General features: G+C 50.7%; 1 protein-coding gene across 1 annotated transcript in view; it reads left to right on the top strand.

Moving 5' to 3' along the window:
- The first annotated feature begins 2,832 nt into the window (after positions 1-2,832).
- LOC146764054 (uncharacterized) overlaps positions 2,833-20,369 on the top strand; it is a 69,882-nt gene continuing 52,345 nt past the window's right edge. The window contains 3 exon segments of the mRNA XM_085565436.1: positions 2,833-2,884; positions 3,071-3,887; positions 5,888-5,894. Coding sequence (XP_085421562.1) covers positions 2,833-2,884; positions 3,071-3,887; positions 5,888-5,894 — 876 coding nt within the window.

Consider the following 20,369-nt stretch of genomic DNA (forward strand, 5'->3'; position numbering starts at 1 on the left):
ATGCCCCTCTGGGATCCATGGCACACGCTCCCAGGGGCTGGAATTCCAGTTCCCAGACAGGAAAAGATGTTCCTGCCCTTGAAGGCAAAGCTCATATGGAAGAGCCAAAAGCCAAGTGGAGCAAGATCCTACAGTGACATTTCACTGCCAGCCATCATAACTTCACCCATGGTTGTTGTAGCTCGTGGATTGGGAATGAAATCACGGCAGGGCCATTGGTGGGGGCTGCCCTGGGTCAAGGGAGGCAATGAGAGAGTAACAGAGCAGGCAAAGGAAGGCAGGAGAGAAAGGAGGTGTTTTGGTTTGGAAAGACAGGTGTCTGCTAAGAAAGGCATGGGCCTCCCCTGAAATGGAAAAATGAAGACTCTTTCTTTAAGAATTGTTATAAATTTGAAATTAAGGGCGGCTGTCAGGTAAAAATATGGAAGCAGGAATAACAGTTTTTTACTAGGGGAAAAAAAATAAAAGAAACAATGAAGTGAACTAAAACAACACTGACAGGGTCAGAATACAACCTGACACTCTGTTGGACAGGGTGTTGGCCGCAGTCCAATTGGAATTGTGGCTGCAGTCCTCCAGGAGTGTCAGGTGTGGTTCTGTTGGAGAAGTGATCCTGTAGAAAAGGGAGTCTTCTTCTGAAGAGGCAGTGGAAGAGGCAGCTGTTCCTCTGGGAAATCCAGCGCAGAAGAAGCTGTGTTGGTGCGCCAGAATCTCAAGACTAGATGCAGGTAGGAATGCTTGGCTCCTCCCCGTGGCGGGGCATCTCACAATGGGATGTTACAGTTCTTATCAGTCATGCTGTGACATTCAATAGCCCATTATCAACAGATGTCTCCCCCGAGGGAGGATTGATTGTGGAAGAGATAAGGAAAACTGCCCACTTAACACAGGACAACTGCCATACAGATGGCAAATAGAACACATCTTGCTTTTCAGTCTGTGGCAGGAGGACACAAACAAAATCAGCTGAGAAGGCGGCACTCTGAAAAGCAAACCAGAACTGACAGAAAATGAATGGGACAGAAATCAATAGTTCTGGAAGTTTCATTTGCTATCAAAATAAATCACACCCACTCAGCCCCGCACAATCCTGATCCCACAACCTCAAATTTGGATCTCACTTCTCCTGATCTCCTTCCAACCCCATATCAACCTGGAGGCTGTGGAATTGAGTAATTTTGGCATGGGGCTGAGGTGGGAACCAGACATTTTGAGGTGGGATTCACCTATTTTGGGGTAAGATTTTGGGGTTTCGAGTGGGATTGAGTCATTTTGAGGTGAGAGACAAATCCACCTTGGCTTTTGGAGTGCAAAGATATGGAAAATACTACCAGATATCCCCCAAGAACCAACAGATCCTCCAGAATATGTTCCCAAAGGATAAATTCCACCTCAAATACCTCTAAAATGGTGGGACTTTTAACATCTCTGGTCAATACTCTTTTTAGTCATTTTTCAGGTGTTTTTAAGTGATAAAGACAAATCAGAAGAAAATTAGGGCCAAACCAAAACCAGAGACCCCTTGAGCATCCTCTGGGCACTGAACAAAACAAACTCAGAAGATATTAAACTTAACCCTACAGATAATGCCTTGAGGAAGATTTGCTCTTTCCGCAAGTCTCTTGTGATTGAAACGCAAACAAAACCCAAACATTAATAAACCAAAAACAGAAGCAATTCTGTGGCAATTCCAAATTTTATCAGTTCAAGCACAGCTCCAGCTCAGATGCTGGCAGGTTCCAAAAAAAGAAACACAGAAATTTGTCCCAATACAGATTATTAAAAGGAAGTTAAAGGTCAGTGTAGCTGTCACAAAGGTGACAGGGACCAAGAAAATAATGCTTCTTCTCCAAGACTGTGAATTCAGGAGATATTTGTAAAATAACTTGAGCTGGGCTTCTTGTAGGACTTTAGTAGCCTTGTGTTCCTCAACAGGTCATGAATGATCCATGTCAGCCTCACTGGTGTCATCTGCTCCCTTTCTTTCAGTGATTTTAACAAACTTAAGAGAGAGATGGAAAGAAAGAGAAAAGGGGAGAGAGCAAAGGAGTGACAGGGACAGAGATCTCCCCTGGGACAGGGCAAGTGTGACATTGTCCCCTGTGTGTGTGGCCTTCCCAGGGTGGGGGTTTTACACCTGAGCCAGTTTGGGTAAGGGGGGTGGTGTTCACCCCCCACCCCAAGCAGGGATTGCCTCATTGTTTCAGGTTACAGTGTCAGATGTAACCAAAAGTGTTTTCAGTCCCCATCTCCATAAACTGTTATCAACAGGTGGGGCAGTGTTCTTTATCTCTTCCATGGCTCAGCCCTGATAACGCCCTCCAGGGGCCATCTTCTCTTAATGGGCCATTGAGTGTCACTGCAGCACTGATAAAATTACATCATCCCATTGTGGGATGCTCCGCCCAGGGGGAGGAACCAAGCATTCCTACCTGGATATAATCTCACCCTTGCAACACCACGATCACCTTGCCTACTGCATTCCCAGAGGACAAGAGCTCCATAACCACCACTGGACCTTCAGAGGAAGACCAGACCCTTCTACAGGATCACTGCTTTGACAGAATCACGTTCATCACTCCAGCCGGACTGCAGCCACCATTTCATCAGACAGCTACCACCACCCTGAGCAACGGGGTGTAAGGTTATATCCTGACTCTGTCAGGTTAAGGCAGTGTTTCTCTATCATTGCCTTGATCTTAATTTTCTTACTCAATTGTGATTCTGGCTTCGACGCTCTCCCTGTTTTGCTTTGAAACAGTACAAAACTCACTGTGCTCATCCCTTGTTTTCCTCCCAAAACAGGATTTCCCATCCCAAAACCTTCACAAAATGGAGAAGGAGGCTGCAAGGAAGAGGAAGGAGACCTGGGACACTGAGGCGGGTGAGGAGGAAGTCAGTGCCCCTTTCCCCCTCTCTCCTGCTCCATCTCCCAGCCCAGCCTGGCCCCCAGCTGCAGGACAGCCCCGCTGCCAGTGCCCTCCTGCCGGAGACGCACTGAGGGGATCTCCTTGCCCTTCCCTCTGGCACAGAGGCAAATCCCATCCTCTCCTTGTCCTTCCTCCCGCAGATGAGGTGCTAAGGGTGGAGAGCAGAGAGGACAAATCCCCATGGCAGAACCTTGTGGAAGAGGCTGTTTTGAGTGGCTCCATGGTGCAGGAACCCAATGGGAGCTGCACGAGGAGGGGCTGCAAATGCAGATCGAGGGGATCTGAGGAGGAAAGATGCACTCTGGTCCAGGAAGGTGGACAGAGCTTCAGCCAGAGCTCAGGGCTGGTGGTCCCTGAGCAGCTTCATGATGAGGAGAAGCCCCATAAGTGCTCAGAGTGTGGGAAGAGCTTCAGGTCAAACTCCAACCTGATCCAGCACCAGAGGATCCACACTGGGGAGAAGCCCTATGAGTGTGAGGAATGTGGAAAGAGCTTTTGGTCAAATTCCAACGTGATCCAGCACAAGAGGATTCACACTGGGGAGAGGCCCTACGAGTGTGGGGAATGTGGGAAGAGCTTCAGGCGGATCTCCCACCTGAGCAGCCACAAGAGGATCCACACTGGGGAAAGGCCCTATGAGTGTAGGGAGTGTGGGAAGAGCTTCAGGCAGTGTGGTGCCCTGATTGTCCACCAGAAGATCCACACTGGGGAGCAACCCTACGAGTGTTCCAAGTGTGGGAAGGGGTTTCAGACTCGCTCCTATCTCCTCTTGCACTATTGAGCTCATACAGATGAGAGGCCCTTCCGCTGCCCTGACTGTGGGAAGGGATTCAAGCACAACTCCTCCCTTGTCAGGCACCGGCACATCCACACTGGGGAGAGGCCCTACGAGTGTCCCCAGTGTGGGAAGAGCTTCACCCAGAGCTCTCACTTGACCAGACACCAACAGAGGCACCAGTAACGGAAGCCCCAAGAGTGTCCCGCCTGCAGGAAGAGCTTCGTGCTCTGCTCCAGCTCCATCCCCCACTGCAGGACCCACATTGGGCACAGGTCTGGTGACCCACATTCCCTGTGATCAATGTTGGGAACACACCTGACTGGTTATCCTTTTGGTTTGGCCCTAATTTTCCTCTGATTCATCTTTATTCTTCAAACACAGCCAAAACAGGGTTAAATTAAAGAAACTGATCAAAAATATCTGAAGTGTCACCATTTCACAGGAGTTTTAGGGGGAATTTAGGATTTGGGGACGCATTCTGTGTGGAGTGCCCCTGTTGCTGAGAGGCAGGAGTTTGATCTCACCCTTCTTGTGTTGCCAATAACTCCTCCCTTGACCCAAACCCAAACTCCACCCCTGGGATACCCTATACAAATCCCATGGCTCTGCCTTTGCCCTGTCTTTCGGTGATAAGAAATGGATTTTGGAGTTTTTTGAAACCAAGATACATCTCATTTGTTCCTGCCGCCGGCAGCTGCACTCACCCTGGACACCATGAACTCAACTTCTGGAGGATTTGTGGGTTCTGGGGTGATTTTGGGCAGTGTTCTCCACCTCTTTGCATTTCAAAAGCCAAGAGGGATGAATTTGTCACCACAAAACCACTCAATCCCACTGAAAATAACTGGATTTTAAACTATAAAGGCACAATCCCACCTCAAATTGCTTGTTCCCCCTCAAAAAAACCCTCAATCCCACACAAAGCTCACTCGATTCCAAAGCTGCCAGGGTGAGATGGGGTTGGGAGGAGATTGAAAGAAGTGGGATTCCATTTTGGAGTGGTGGGATGGGGATTGTGTGGGGCTGGGTGGCTGGGATGTATCTGATAGCAAATAAAACTTTCAGAGTTAATGATGTTTTTCCCATTCATTTTCAGTCAGTTCTATTTCCAGAGTGGCTCCTTCTCAGCTGTTTAAATTCTTATAAAAATCCTTTTTTAAAAATCGTCTAACCCAAACAATCCAAAAACCAATATCCATATAAAACCACCCATCTGCGATTATATTTTTATAAATAATTTTAATTTTTTAGAGTACTTAAGGGTGTTATTAAATTTTAATTGTTTGCTTAAATTGTATGAGACATTATAGTGGTGTTTGGTTTCGTGTTTAGTATATTTGTAGTATGAATTGTTTTACTCAGGTGTGTTCCATTGTATGTTTAGATTGGCCGGTGCTGGGAGAGGCGCTGGGCTCTGCCTGGCAACTGATGAGTCAGAGCCGTCCCGGGCGCTGATTGGCTGAAAATCGCCAGGCGGGACCAGCGCCGAGTTTCTGCCCGGGAACTGGATCGTCATCAACGCCGCGCGCTCTGATTGGCCAGGATCTGCTTCGGGGCGGGGCCGGGAGGAACTGGGGACCCCCAGGAGCCCCCCGGGTTTGGGGGTTTCCATCCCCCCTCGGCCCCCGGGGCGGCCTTGGGGCCACCCCAACACCCCAAAATGGGGAGGGTCCCCGGAGCCGCTTGGAAGTCCCAAAAATGGGCTGGAAGCGGCAGGAGCCGCCCCAAAAAGGGATTGAAGGGTCCGGTCCGGGAATGGCTCCGATCCGGATTGGGGCGGGCTGGGATTGAGGGAGGGTCCGGTCAGCGGCTGCGGAGGGGCTGGGATTGGGGAGGGGTCCGGGATTGAGGGGATGGGTCCATCCCGGGACTGGGGCAGGATCGCTCCCTGGGGGTGGGCTCCATTATTGAGTCAGGCTCTCTCCGCTTCCTGATCCCAATCCCGTTCCCTGATCCTGTTCCCAATCCCATTCCCATTTCTGTTCCCGTTCCCGGGCCAGTTCCCGATCTCATTCCCAACCCCATTACACTCCCATTCCCGATCCCGATCCCATTCCCGTTCCTGTTCTCGATCCCGATCCCACCGCTGTTTCCAGGGAATGGCTCCTATCCCAACCCCGACCCCAAACCCGGGGGGTCAAACACTGGGGTCAAACACCCCAAATCCCAACACTGGGAGGGGAGAGGTCAAAAATCCCCAAACCCAAACTCTGGGATGTCAACCTCCCCCCTGCCCCAAACCCCAAATTTTAGGATCAAACCCCCCAAATCCCAGATCCTGGGGTGTCAAACCCTCCCCAATTCCCAAACGTTGGCATTAAACCCTCCTGACCTGAAATCCTGGGGTTCAAAACATTTGGGGTGTCCAACACCCCCAATTCCCAAAGTCTGGGGTCAAATACCCCCAAATCCCAAATCCTGATGTGTCAAACACCCCCAGCCCCCAAAGTTTGGGGTTAAAACCCTCAATCCCCGACTCCTGGGGATTGAAATATCTGGGTTGTTCAATCCTCCTCTTCTCCAAAGGTTGGGGTCAAACCCCTCAATTCCCAAACTTTGGGGTCAACCTCCTCAATCCCAAACCCTGGGGTGTCAAATCCCCCTGATCTCCCCCACTTTGGGGTTAAATCCCCCAAAATCAGTTGGTCAATCCCCCCAGTTTCCAAATTTTTGGGTCTAAACCCCCAAACCCCAAATCCTGGGGGTTGAAACACCTGGGTTGTCCAATCACCCTGATCCCAACGTTTGGGGGTGAAACCCCCTGATCCCCAAATCATGGGAAAAAAACCGCAAAATCCCAAAGCCTGGGGTGTTGAACTCCCCCAGTTCCCAAAGTTTGGGGTCAAAAACTCCCAAACCCCAAGGTGTCAAACCCCCCTAAACCCCAAATTTTAGGATCAATCCTCCCAGTCCCCAAAGTTTCGGGTCATGAACCCCCATATCCACTCCAGTCCTGGGGGACACAGTGGGGTTTGTTTGGGGTTATCTGGGGTTTGTTTGGGGTTATTTGGGGTTGGTTTGGGGTTATTTGGGGTTTGTTTGGGGTTTTTTGGGGTTTGTTTGGGGTTATTTGGGGTTTGTTTGGGGTTATTTGGGGCAGCTCCAGGTGCAATGTCTGCAGAAAGATCCTGGGTACAACACCGGGAAAAAAAGGGGAATGGGTGGGAATTGGGGGATTCAGGATGGGGAAAGATCCTGCGTGGGAAAAGGGGATTTATGGTGGACAGGGAAGGATTTGGGATGGGAAAAGGGGATTTGGGATGTGGAAAGGGGAACGAGGCGGGGAATTGGGGTGGAAAAGAGAGATTTTGGTATTGGAAAAGGGATTTGGGGACAGACAAAGGATGTGGGGAGAAAAAAGGAGAATTTGTCGTGGGAAAAGGAGGATTTAGGTTGGGAAAAGAAGGATTTAGGGTCAAAAAGACATTAGGGATTAAAAGTGATTTTGGGGTTAAAAAAGGAGGATTTGGAATAAAAAAAATGAGGATTTGGGATAGAAAAGGAGGATGTAGGACAAAAAAGGATTTAGGATAAAAAAGGGAGGATTTGGGCTGGGCTGAGCTGAACTTACCTGGGGGAGTGGGGGCGTGCAGGGGGTTTGGGGCGGGGTCAGGACCATTTTTGGGGCAGTTTTCTGAGATTTTGGAGTATTTTCTTGGGATTTGGCGGGAGGTCTATGGGATTTGGGTGCAGGTTTATGGGATTTAGGGTGTTTAGGGGTGGTTTTGAGGGATTTTTGGGTGTTTCTATGGGATTTGGGAGCACTTTTATGGGATTTCAGGGGTTTCTATGGGATTTTGGGGTGCTTTGAGGGATTTCAGGGTATTTCTATGGGATTTTTAGGTGGTCTGGAGGGACTGCAGGGTGTTTCCATGGGATTTTGGGGCAGCTTGAAGGTATTTGAGGTGTTTTGGGGCAGATTTATGGCATTCAGGTGCAGCTTTGAAGAATTTCAGGGTGGTTTGGAGGGATTTCAAGGCATTCCTCTGAGATTACAGGGTGGTTTGGAGGGATTTGGGGTGTTTGGGGGCAGATTTTGGTTATTTAGTGGTGGGTTTGAGGCAGTTTTTGAGGGGTATTTCAGGCCCATTTTGGGGGGGTTTGGGGTTATTTTGGTGGGGTTTGGGGTGTTCTGGGTCACTTTTTGGTGAAGGAGATCTCCATGGGTGGCTCTGGGTGATGCTGGAGCCCTGCAGGGCCTCGCAAGCGGCGCCCGCCTGCACCTCAGTGTCCAACTGCAGCGAGGCGATGTCGCGGCGCCCGGGCACCAGCGCAGCTCCTGGAATCCCGGGAACCTGGGATGGGAACGGGGCCAGGAGAGCCCGGAACACCCGGGAACCTTCCCCAGACACCCAGGAACCTTCCCCAGACACCCGGGAACCTTCCCCAGACACCCGGGAACCTTCCCCAGACACCCGGGAACCTCCCCCAGACACCCGGGAACCTTCCCCAGACACCCGGGAACCTCCCCCAGACACCCGGGAACCTCTCCCAGACACCCGGGAACCTCCCCCAGACACCCGGGAACCTTCCCCAGACACCCGGGAATGTTCCCCAGACACCCAGGAATATTCCCCAGACACCCGGGAATGTTCCCCAGACACCCGGGAATGTTCCCCAGACACCCGGGAATGTTCCCCAGACACCCGGGAACCTTCCCCAGACACCCGGGAATGTTCCCCAGACACCCGGGAATGTTCCCCAGACACCCGGGAACCTTCCCCAGACACCCGGGAACCTTCCCCAGACACCCAGGAATGTTCCCCAGACACCCGGGAATGTTCCCCAGACACCCGGGAACCTCCCCCAGACACCCAGGAATGTTCCCCAGACACCCGGGAACCTTCCCCAGACACCTGGGAACCTCCCCCAGACACCCCTGGAACCTCCCCCATACACCCCGGGAATGTTCCCCAGACACCCAGGAATGTTCCCCAGACACCCGGGAATATCCCCCAAAATCAAGAAATGCTCAAAAAAAAAAAAAAAATCCTAAACATTTCCCCCAGAAATTCAGAAATGTTCCCCAAAGAAATCCAGAAATGTTCCTCAAAAAACTCCTGAAATATTCTCAAAAAACTAGGAAATTTACCCAGAAAATCCAGAAACATTTCTCCCCAAATCCAAACCCAACCCTGTTCCCCATCCGGAATAATTTCCAAACAATACAGAAACATTCCCAAAAAATCCAGAAATTCCCCCTCAAAAAAATCCAAAAATCCCTCCCCAAAAAAACAGAAACTCCCCCACCAAAAAAATTCAGAAATTCCCCCCTAAAAAATCCAGAAATTCATCCCCAAAAATCCAGAAATTTCCCACCAAAACTCCAAACATTTCCTCCCTAAGAAGTCCAGAATTTCCTCCCACTCAAATTTGTTATTTTCCTCAAAAAACTCAGAAATTTCCTCCTAAAAATCCAGACATTCCCCCCCAAAATTCCAATATTGTCCAAAAAAAATCCAGCCCCAAGCCCCCTCAGCCTCTCACCCCCCAAGCCCCAAAATCCCGCAGTGCCCCAAAGCCCGGCCGGAATGCCGGAATGCCGGGATTGCCCCAGATCTCCCTGGCTGAGGAGCAGGGGGAGCATCAGCTCCTGGGGCTGCTCAGGGAGCTGGGCAGGAACAGGATGTGCTTCGGGGCTTTGCCACAGCTGGGGGACACGGGAGACAAACCCCAAAAGCTGCCCCAGAGCTGCCCAAAGTCACTCTGGATACGCAACACAAAATCTGCCCAAAATCCCAAGAGAAAACACCAAAATCCCACCAAAATCCTGAGAAAAAACACAAAATACCCCACCAAAATATTAATAATTAAAAAAAAAAATCACAAAAATCTCCCCAAAATCCCCCACAAAAATATCACCAAAATCCCATAAAATCCCCCAAAAAACTACCCAAAATCCAGCAAAAATCTCCCAAAAAATACCCCCAAAACCCCACCAAAATCCAATAAAAATCACTCAAAAACCTCACAAAAAATCCCACCAAAAATACCATTAAAATCACATAAAAATTCCACCATAGAATCCTCGAAAATGCCAGAAAATCCACACAAAATCCCAGGAAAATCTCCACAAAAATTCCACCCAAAAACCCACAAAACTCACCCCAAAACTCCTCACAAAAATCACCCCAAGGCTCATAGAAATCCCTCAAAATCCCCATAAAAAATTGCCCTCAAAATCCCCAGAAATCCCACAGAAAAATCTCTCAAAAAGTCCCACTAAATTCCCATGAAAATCCCACAAAATCCACACAGAAAAAAACTGTACAAAAATGCCCCCAAAAATTCCCCAATCACACAAAATCCACACAAAAAAAATTCCACCAAATCACCCAAAATATCCCACCAAAATTTCTCCAAAAAACCCCAAAATCCACACCAAATCCACTCAAAAAATTCGTACCAAAATCCCACCAAACCCCTCTCAAATCCCACAAAAAATGCCCCCAAGTCCTATCACATCCCACCCGAAGTGCGAGGAAATCCACCCAAAAAATCCCCACGAAAACTTCCCTCAAAATCCCAGCCAAACCTCCCAGGAGCAGCCCAAGAATCCCGCACAGATCGCTGCGAGTGCCCGAATCGCCCGGAACAATCCCCGAGCCATCCCCGCCCGGCCCCGCGCTCCGGCCCCGCTCTCTGTGGGGCCGGGGCCTCTCCCCCCTTGGCTCTGCGCTGGTCCCGTTCGCGCTCCGCTCCCGCTCCCGCCCCACCAGCGCTCCCTGCCCTGGGCCGCGCTGGCCGAGCCCGGCCGGGCGCGCTGGATCCGCTGGGACGGCGCATCCCGGCCCCGGCCCCGGCCCCGCGGGGCTCCCGGGGCAGCTCCGGCCGGGATGCGGCACTGCCGCGGGGCTTTGGGCTTTCCCGGCGCTGCCCGGCGGCTCCCGGGGATCTGCGGCTTCCCGAGGGACTCGGGGAGCTTCCAGAGGGGACCTGGGCTGGCTCCGGGGGGATTTGGGATCAGTCCGGGGGGAGCTGGGGACGGCTCGGGGGGTTTGGGGTTGTTCCCGAGGATTTTGGGGGCATCTGAGAGAGGTTCCAGAGGGGATCTGGGGCTTTCTGAGGGGTCTGGGGGAATTCAGAGGGGATCTGGGGAGGATTTGGGGCTTTCTGAGGGATCTGGGGGAATTCTCAGGGATCTGGGAGAGTTCCAAGAGGGATTTTGGGGTTTTCCAAGGGATTTTCCGAGGTATTTGGGGAGGTTCCAGAAAGGATTTGGGGCAGTTCCAAAAGCAATTTGGGACGTTATTGAGGGATCTGGGGAAGTCCTAGAAGGAATTTGGGGAATTTCAGAGAAATTTTGGGGGAATTCAGAGGAATTGGGGATGTTCCAACAGCGATTTGGAGTCCTTCCCAGGGGACTGGGGGTGGACTGGCTGGATTTATGTTTCTTCACAGGATTTTGGGTTTTTTCCCCAAAATGTCCTGTTTTCTCAAGGATCTGTGGACTTTTCCCTGGATTTGGGTATCACTATGGGGTAGAAGGGGAAGCTTTGGTAGATTGAGTGTGAATTCTGGGGGGTTCCTGGCTGGATTTGGGTGTTTTCCATGGGATTTTGGGTGGGTTCTCAACTGCATTTTGGGATTTTTTTTCCCCAGAATTTCAGGATTTTTCCCAGAATTTGGGTATTTTCCCCAAGATTCTGTTCTCATCATGGGTTTGTCCCAGAAGGGGAAGCTTTGGGTGGTTATAGTGTGGATTTTAGAGATAATTGAGGCTGGATTTGGGGTTCTTCCAAGAATTTTGGCTTTTTTTTTTCCTGGAATTTCAGGATTGTTCCCAAAATTCCAGGACTCCTGCTCGGATTTCTCTCTCACGGTGGGCTTGTCATAGAAGGGGAAACTGGTGGATTTGGGTGAATTCAGGTGTTTCTGGTTGGATTTGGGGATACAGGTTCATTTGTGCAAGTGAAATATAATTATTATTACTAATAATAGCAGTTATATAAAAATATAACATGATCCTTTTTTTTGACATAATAAAAAATTGATAATGTGAAATAATGCTGACAATACTTATTTGTCAGCTTTGGCTGCCCACTGTGACACTGAATCCCCTACAGAAAAGGACTGGCCAAGAACCAAATGTCAGTGGTAAACTCTGCAAGATTGTGTACAACAAATACCAGAGGAATGCATGAAATTGGTTATTTTTATAGGGCTTGCTGATACTGTGGTGTGGAATGCTTTGTGGGTTACATGAGAAATACAGTGATTAGGAGTGCTGGGTTTTCATGTACCAGACAATCCACAAGCTGCAGGATTGGTTGAACTGGTGAAGGGTTTGTAAAAAGAGCAGTTAAAGAATGAGTGCTGGGAACCTGTCCCCATGGAGAACCCATCTCCAGATGTGCTCCATGCCCTTAACAATGGCCCCTGGGGAAATGGAAACCCCCTGGCTGTGCACGGCTGCTCCCAGTGTGCAAATACAGCCCTGGGCAGTGAGACTGGGACTGCCTGGGAAATTGTTCTGGGTGTGATGGCCCTGGCAGGGCCAGCCCAGAGGCTGCAGGGCTGGACCTTCATCCACTGGAATTAGTCAGGATAAATCAGATAAATCAGAGAGTTAACAATACAGGAACAGGAATCCAGATTCCTCCAGGACACTTTGGTTTAGTAACTGCTCACTGGAGCTTGGCCTTGCAAAGTGCTCATGTCATGGGAGGAGGAACTGATGCAGATTATCAAGGGGAAAATGAAGTAATTTAGTTAAACAATAGTGAACAAGATTGGATTATTCAAACCCATGACAAGGTAGCACAATTATTGACATTGTCAGTGTTTAAAACAATTGGGAAAAAAGTAGATCCACCTCAAATCACTGCTTTTGGTGGAGATAAAGGGTTTGGATCCAGCAGTGCTAATAATGAGCCAGAGTGTGGGTTCAGAGGCCAAAAGGCCTCCCGAGGCAGCTGAAGAACAGCTCCTGGGAAGGACAGCAGTGTTTGAATCCTGAAACCTGGGCAGGAACGATGGGAATGTGTCCCTGCAGCCAAGTGCTCTGTGTGAGAACAGGTAGATATTACAGGAGATTGTTTTACACATCCTGCCAGACCAAATCCCCCTGTTTGCCCCAGTGAAAACTCGTGACCTGGACTCCATCTAGGATGGAGCCAGGGCCAGGCTCTTGTACTGCCCAGGGTGTATCCCTTGAAGGCCTTTTAATAAATACCTGCTTTATTCCTTTAACACTGCCTAGCTCTGTTCTAGGCAGCCTCTCAAGGCATCACCACCAAACCAAGGGAACACGGACCAGGTCTGGCTGGCTGGGCCTCCTGGGGACCTCCTGACCACCTTGGCATGTCAAGGGCTGCTTCTCACCTGTCCTGAGGCACTGGGGCTCTGGGCTTTCCTTCCTATGGGAGAGAACTCTCCTTCTCCTCCATGGGCCATGGCCAAAACTGGGATTCCTCCTCCAAAACTCTGTACATCCAAGGATTGCTACCAAACGAAAGCTGCCAGGACAGACAGGTCTGGCTGCCTGCCCTTGGCCTCTTGGGAGCTGCCTCTCATCTGCTTTTGAAACACGGGGGCTTGGTGCTTTCCCTCCAGTGGAAATAACTGTCCTTTATCTCAAGGTGACTGTTGTCAAAATTGAGATTCCTCCTCCCAAATTCCATCTATCCAAGGATTCCTCCATGACAAATGATGCCAGGAAGAACAGGTCTGTTTGGCTCAGCCTCCCAGGAGCCACCCCTTTCTTCTTCTGCCTTTGAAACACTCGGGCTCTGTGCTTTCCTTCCTATGGAAAAAACTGTCCTCCAGGTGTCCATATCTGAAACTGGGATCCCACCTCTAAAATTCCCTATATCCAAGGGTTGCTGCCAGGCAAAATCTGCCCGTACCATCAAGTCTGGATGGCTTTGGTCTCTGGTGGCTGCCCCTGCCACACTGGGGCTTGGTTCTTTCCTTCCCATGGAGATCACTGTGACACTGTGGGCACCTCATGGAACCAAGGGGATCATTGTGGCACCACTGGAGCCCATGGAACCAAGGGGACATGGTGACACCGCGGGGCTTCATGGACCCAGAGACCATTATGACTCTGTGGGGCAGATGGAACCATGGAGACCATTCTGACCCTTCAGGGCCTGGGGTCACCAAAGGGGCATTGTGACACCTCAGGGCCTCCTGGAAGCAAGGGACCATTGGGACACTGTGGGGCCACATGGAACCGAGGGAACATGGAACAGGTCTGGCTGGCTTGGCCTTCCAGTGGCCATCTGACAGGTCTGGCTGATGCTGGGATGTCAAGGGCTGCCCCTCATCAACTCCTGGTGCAATGGGGCTCCTTTGTTTCCTTTGTATGGAAAAGAACCATCCGTCTTTTCAGATGCCCATTGCCAAAACTGACACTCTGCCTAAAATCTTTCCTATATTCAAGGGTATCTCTAAGAACAAAATCTGGAAGCTCTGGCTGGCCTTTGCAGCTTGTGGTCACTTCTCATTTGCCCCAAAAGCAGTAAGGCTCTGTTCCTTCATTCCTATAGAAAAGAACTGGTCTTCATGTCCAGGGACCATGGCCAAAATTAGAATTGGCTACCGAGCCCGGCCGGGCTCACGGAACCATCTGCAGCCCCGGGAGATATTGACTCTGCCAGTGCTGCCATCCTCCCTCCCGTGAGAGAAAAGGACACAGGGCAGGCACACAGAGGAGCAACATGAACACACCGAGGGCAGGGAAGAGGAAGTTGATTCCCAGATGGGAGGGATGAGGAGATGCCTTGATCTTGGAGCTGAAATCCTCTGCTAAAGCTATGAAGAAGGATATCATGGATACATCAGACTATCTTTTTCCCTATAATGCATTGAAAAGTATGGGGAGATGACTTGTTTCAGCAAAGGCCTCCATGCTAAAGTAAGCAAATGTTGAAGTAGCTGTGATCCCATGAGAAGTTTGAACAGAGAAGGAGAGCAGAGTGATGAGACCCTGTGTCCTCAGGGAGAGAAGATCTCTGTTCCCAGAGATGATGATTTCAGAAATAGATGAAGAGAACCTTTGCTCTTAAACAGCTCATGTTTATACTAATATCCCATAAGCTGACATGGCCCATAAACACAACTGTGGGAAAAGCTGTGAAAAAATGGGAGGGACTTCATGACTGCAGATTTTTCCAGTCAGCTGTTATTCACGGAAATGAAAAGCCATGAGATAACAGTTTTCTTGTGGAGAAGTCTTCATAACATTAACAAGAGGAACTTCTCTCCCTAAGTGAAGTGAAGAAAGACTATTTTAGAGGTGGTAAACTGACTGAAAATTTTGGGTTTTGTCTCTTTACATTGTCAGGTGGTATGGAGAGAGGAAGTGTTCTGAAAGTTTTGTTCTAATTCTTATTACTCTTTCTTTGTTATTGTTAATACAATTTATTTATACCCTTTTAATATTTTTTGACTACTTTGCCTTTCTCCTAATCCTATGTCACAGCAGGAAATAGTAAGTATATTCTAGTGAGTGCACTGGTAATTAGCCACCACACTATTGAAGCATTGGCCGAGAAATCTCAAAATGATGACCCAAAATCACTACAGAAACTTAATGACAAGCTGCACGAGAGCAGAGAGAAATTGAGGCAGACCCGTGGTTTGTCAGGACATACTTGATCCTAATGAGCCCCGTGGTGCATTTGGAGCTGAGCCCTGGAACCTCAGGGCCTGAGAGGAGATTGCAAAAACTTTTCCCAGAGTCAAGGTCAGAAGAAAACCCCAAAGTGGTTGGGGTCTAAAGCATTAATGGGAACCACAAAGGTTCATCTATACCACAGTCTCTTCATGGAGTCCTTGGAGGAGAGAACTGGAGGCCAGGATGGCACAAAAACTTCTCAGAGACTCAAAATGGCACAAAGAACTGTCAATGTGGAAAGGAAAATCCAAAGTACCTTACCAAAGCTAAGAATCTCAAAGTATTAATGAGCCCTACTGAGTGGCTGTACAAAGCTCTCAAGGGACTCATTAAAGCAGATAATTGGGGCCATGATTGCACAAACCTCTCACAGAGTCTGTATAAAAAGGCAAACACCAAGTACCTTAATAAAACTGAAGTACCTTGAAGCATTAATGGGCCCCACTGAGTGTTGCTCCTGACAAAGCCTCTCCAGGGACTAATTACAGCAGATAATTGGAGGCCATGATTGCATAAACCTCTCAGAGACTCCAAGGCAAAAGCAAAAGCCAAAGTCCTTTGAAAAACCTGCAGTCTCTGGGAGCATGAAGGAGCCCCCAGGGCCATTCCTGACCAAGGCTCCCCAGGGACTCCTTCCAGCAGATCCTTGACCCCACTGGGATGTGGGCTAGGGGGGGATGCTGAGGGCAGGACCAGGGGCTGACAGTGCCCAGCCTGGCTGGGGCTGTGCCAGGAGGCCCCAGGGCCTCAGGACAAGGTGTCTCCTCACAGCCCTTGGTGGCACAGACCCTGCTGTGCCCCAGGGCACCAAGACTTGGCTTCTCTTTGTCCCCACCTGCCATCAGTGCCTCCAGTTCTCTGATCTGCCTGGGGCCTGGGGACACTTTCTCAGTCGTGTCCCTCAGTGGGACCCATTAAAAGTCCAAGAAACTTTGGAGTTGGATTCTGACTTGGAGTTCTGGAGAGGTTTCTGCAGCTCCCTCTCAGGGCCTGATGTTCAGGGCCTGAGCACAAAGCCCCAGAGGTTCATTAAAGTCCTTGTGCTGTGTCTGTGCTGCTGAGCTGGGCCGGGCTCCTGGCACAGAGGGTGATCCTGGTAACCAAGCAGAGCTTCAAAAGCACATTTCTCTTGCTGAGCAGCTCTTCTCCCAGCCCAGCAGGGCTGGGGCATTGCCTGCAGCCAGCCCGGGCACAGCACAGAGGCACAGAGAGCTTCAATCAGTCAGGGCTGGGAAGGGGCTGAGAAGTGCCTGGGGCAGAATCACTGCCAGCCCTTGGCACAGGAACCTCTGGCTGCAGGACAATGCAGCTGCAGCTCCTGGAGAGATCTCCTAAAGCTGGAACATGCCAATGCCCACAGAGCCTGTGAGTGCATTCTCTGCTCATCTCCTGTGCAGAGCAGCCAGGGGTGCCCAGGGCTGTCCTGCAGAGCAGGGTCCTGCAGCCCAGGGCGCTGTGCTGGGCCAGGGACTCTGCTGCCTGCCAGGGACAGCTCTCAGCCGGCCCTGGAGCTGCTCCCAGCGCTGGCCAGGAGCTGTGGGGGGAAGGAGCCACCCTGAGCAGGGCAGGTGCTGCTGCTGAGAGGGGCTGGCTGGGGCAGGGCTGCTCCCAGCTCCAGACCTGCCTGGGCACAGCTCCGGGGGACACTTCCCAAACAAGGTAAGCCTGGGATTGCTATAAATATCAGGAGCTTTCCTGAGAGTGTTTCTATTTCCTGCTTGGAGCAGGGTGGGAAGTTTGGGGTGATGACAAAAAGGTTTTTGCTTTTTATATATTTATCATATATTCACAGTTCTGTAAATTACTATGATATAGTTATAAAATTATAATCCTACGAAACTCTATTAAACTCTTAACTATTTGAAACTACTATTATATAGTTAATATAGTTATAATCCTTAATTAACTCTAGTACTTATCCTTACCTTTCTCTTAGATTTTAGAACAATAAGCTGACTATCTAAATACATTCCTTTAATACTATATAGTCATATTATAAGGAAAAGGACCTACAAGAAGAACATTTTGGTTTTTCAATGTGAGCAGTGATACCAAAAAGCTGGGCAAAGAAGTCCTTGGACCCACTCCAATGGGTTGAGCCAGGGAACTGTAATTGGGACAAGTGAATGTCCTTTCAAATGTCCTTGTTAAATATCCTAATTAATCAATGAATTAAGGAATTGCTGAAATCAGGGGTTGGGTGTGCCTCATCCCCACTGGGACACCTGGGATCTTCCAATAAAAGTCTGGTTTTTATTTTACTCCTCTAACAGTGTAAGGGGTTTTTTTTCTCTTTTGATTATAGACAAGAGGGGGATAAGAGAAGCAGAACAGGAATTGTAATCCCAGAATCACAGAACATTCTGAGCAGAACAGGAACACACAGGATCATCAGAGGAATGTTTGAACATTTACAGAGACTCCAGAACTGTGACTGTGGGTGGTCAGTGTCTCTGCTGGGAGCCTCCCAAAGGGCCTTCAGCCACTCCTCAGCCCTGGGCAGCAGCAGCATCACCTCTGCAGGGCCCAGCAGGGCTCTCCTGAGCTGCCCTTGCCCAGCTGCACACAGAGCCTGCCCCAGCCAGGGCCCTGCACACAGGCAGGTTTCTGTAGGGCTGGGCCCAGGGCACACAGGGTGGGATGGGCTCTGTGAGCGCTGCCAGGGACAAGGCACCTCTCAGGAGGGGATGTCCAGGCCCAGGGAGATGCTCAGGGAAGCAGAGGGGGCTGAACAGAGCAGTGCTGGAGGAACAAGCCCATCCTGCCCCTCAGCTTCCCTCAGCCACAGGGAATCCTTTGCCTCTCCCATGTCTCAGTGGGAAACTGAGTGCAGCAGGAATGCTGGGGATTTCTGACCTCAGAGAGACAGGAATGGTGAGTGGGTAAGAAAACAATTCCTAAAACCAGCTCCTGCCATCTATTTCCTTTAGAAATAAAGTGAAATTCCTTTAGAAGTCTGAATGCAGATGGTACCAAGCCTTTCTGCATCGGGAGAGATTCCCCTGAAAAATCCTGAATATCCAGCCTTGTCCCCCTGCCACATGGCCAAAAACCCAGGGCAGCAGGGCAGGGATGGCTCCTTGAGAGCCCCCACACACAGTCCTTGCTGCTCCTGGCACACTCAGCCAGCACAACTGGAGCTCAGGCAGGGACCTGGGTGAAGGTTTTCCCAGAGCAGGAACAAGGGTGGGTGAGTCCCAGCAGGACAGGCTGCAGGGAATGGCCCAGGTTTGGCTCCAAGCAGCCTCTCCTGACTTGTCCCTGTCCTTTCTCCATGAACAGGTGCCCATGTGCAGCCACAGCAAATGTCCAACAGCAGCTCCATCAGCCACTTCCTCCTGCTGGCACTGGCAGACACGCGGCAGCTGCAGCTCCTGCACTTCTGCCTCTTCCTGGGCATCTCCCTGGCTGCCCTCCTGGGCAACGGCCTCATCATCAGCGCCGTAGCCTGCGGCCACCACCTGCACACGCCCATGTTCTTCTTCCTGCTCAACCTGGCCCTCAGCGACCTGGGCTCCATCTGCACCACTGTCCCCAAAGCCATGCACAATTCCCTCTGGGACACCAGGAACATCTCCTACTCAGGATGTGCTGCACAAGTTTTTTTTTTCCTTTTCTGTGCTGCAACAGAACATTTCCTGCTGACCATCATGTGCTACGACCGCTACGTGTCCATCTGCAAATCCCTGCACTACGGGACCCTGCTGGGCAGCAGAGCTTGTGCCCACATGGCAGCAGCTGCCTGGGCCAGTGCCTTTCTCACTGCTCTGCTGCACACAGCCAATACATTTTCCCTGCCCCTGTGCCATGGCAATGCCCTGGGCCAGTTCTTCTGTGATATCCCACAGATACTCAAGCTCTCCTGCTCCAATTCCCACCTCAGGGAACTTGGGCTTTTTGTGGTTATTAGCAGTTTATCATTTTGTTGTTTTGTGTTCATTGTTTTCTCCTATGTACAGATCATCAGGGCTGTGCTGAGGATCCCCTTTGAGCAGGGACGGCACAAAGCCTTTTCCACCTGCCTCCCTCACCTGGCTGTGGTCTCCCTATTTGTCAGCACTGCAGAATTTGCTCAGTTGAAGCCTGCCTCGATGTCCTCCCCATCCCTGGATCTGGCCCTGTCAGTTCTGCGCAATGAAATCCTGCTCAGCGTGGGCAACTGAGCCCTTGAAGGACTTAGTGTCAGGTCAAGGCTTGCTTTCCCTCCCAAAGCCTTCCCTTGGCAGCCTTGGGCAGGGGATTCATCCTCCCTCCCTGCTCCTTCCCACAGACCGGCTTGGAACCACTCTGTGGGCACTTTTCATTCTCTGTGTCTGTCCTGGCCCTGTCCTGAGCTCCCAGGAGCTCCCAGGCTGAGATGGCAACGCTCAGCCACACCAGGGCCCTGCCCATGCCAACAGCACCCCCACAAGAAGCAGCAGCAGCAGCAGCAGCAGCAGCAGCAGCTGCAGTCGCCTCTCAGCTGTTGGTGCCCCTGCACTGCAGCCCCTCCCGCTGGCACCAACGTTCCCTCGTGGCCTTGGAGACAGTCATGAATCCATCCATGGGGTCACAGAGACATGGAATCCCAGCGTTCCAGGTTCCTGGAATCCTAGAGTCATTGAATCTTGAGAAGCACACACAGAGGAGAAGGACGAGGAGAAGGACAAGGAGGAGGAGGACGAGGAGGAGGAGGAAGAGGAGGAGGAGGACGAGGACGAGGAGGAGGAGGACGAGGAGGAGGAGGACGAGGAGGAGGAGGATGAGGACAAGGAGGACGAGGACGAGGAGGACGAGGAGGAGGAGGACAAGGAGGAGGAGGATGAGGAGGACGAGGAGGACGAAGAGGATGAGGAGGAGGACGAGGAGGACGAGGATGAGGACGAAGAAGAGGACAAGGAGGAGGACGAGGAGGAGGAGGACGACGAGGACGACGATGACGAAGAGGAGGTGGAAGATGAGGAGGAGGAATAGGAGGAGGAAGAGAGAAAACAAGGACAAGGAGGATGATTAGGATGAGGAGGAGGAGTACAACGAGGAGGAGGAGGAAGAGGAGGAG

This window comes from Lonchura striata, chromosome 36 (genome assembly GCF_050655825.1).
Source record: "Lonchura striata isolate lonStrDom1 chromosome 36, ASM5065582v1, whole genome shotgun sequence".
In the NCBI taxonomy this organism is placed as follows: Eukaryota; Metazoa; Chordata; class Aves; order Passeriformes; family Estrildidae; genus Lonchura; species Lonchura striata.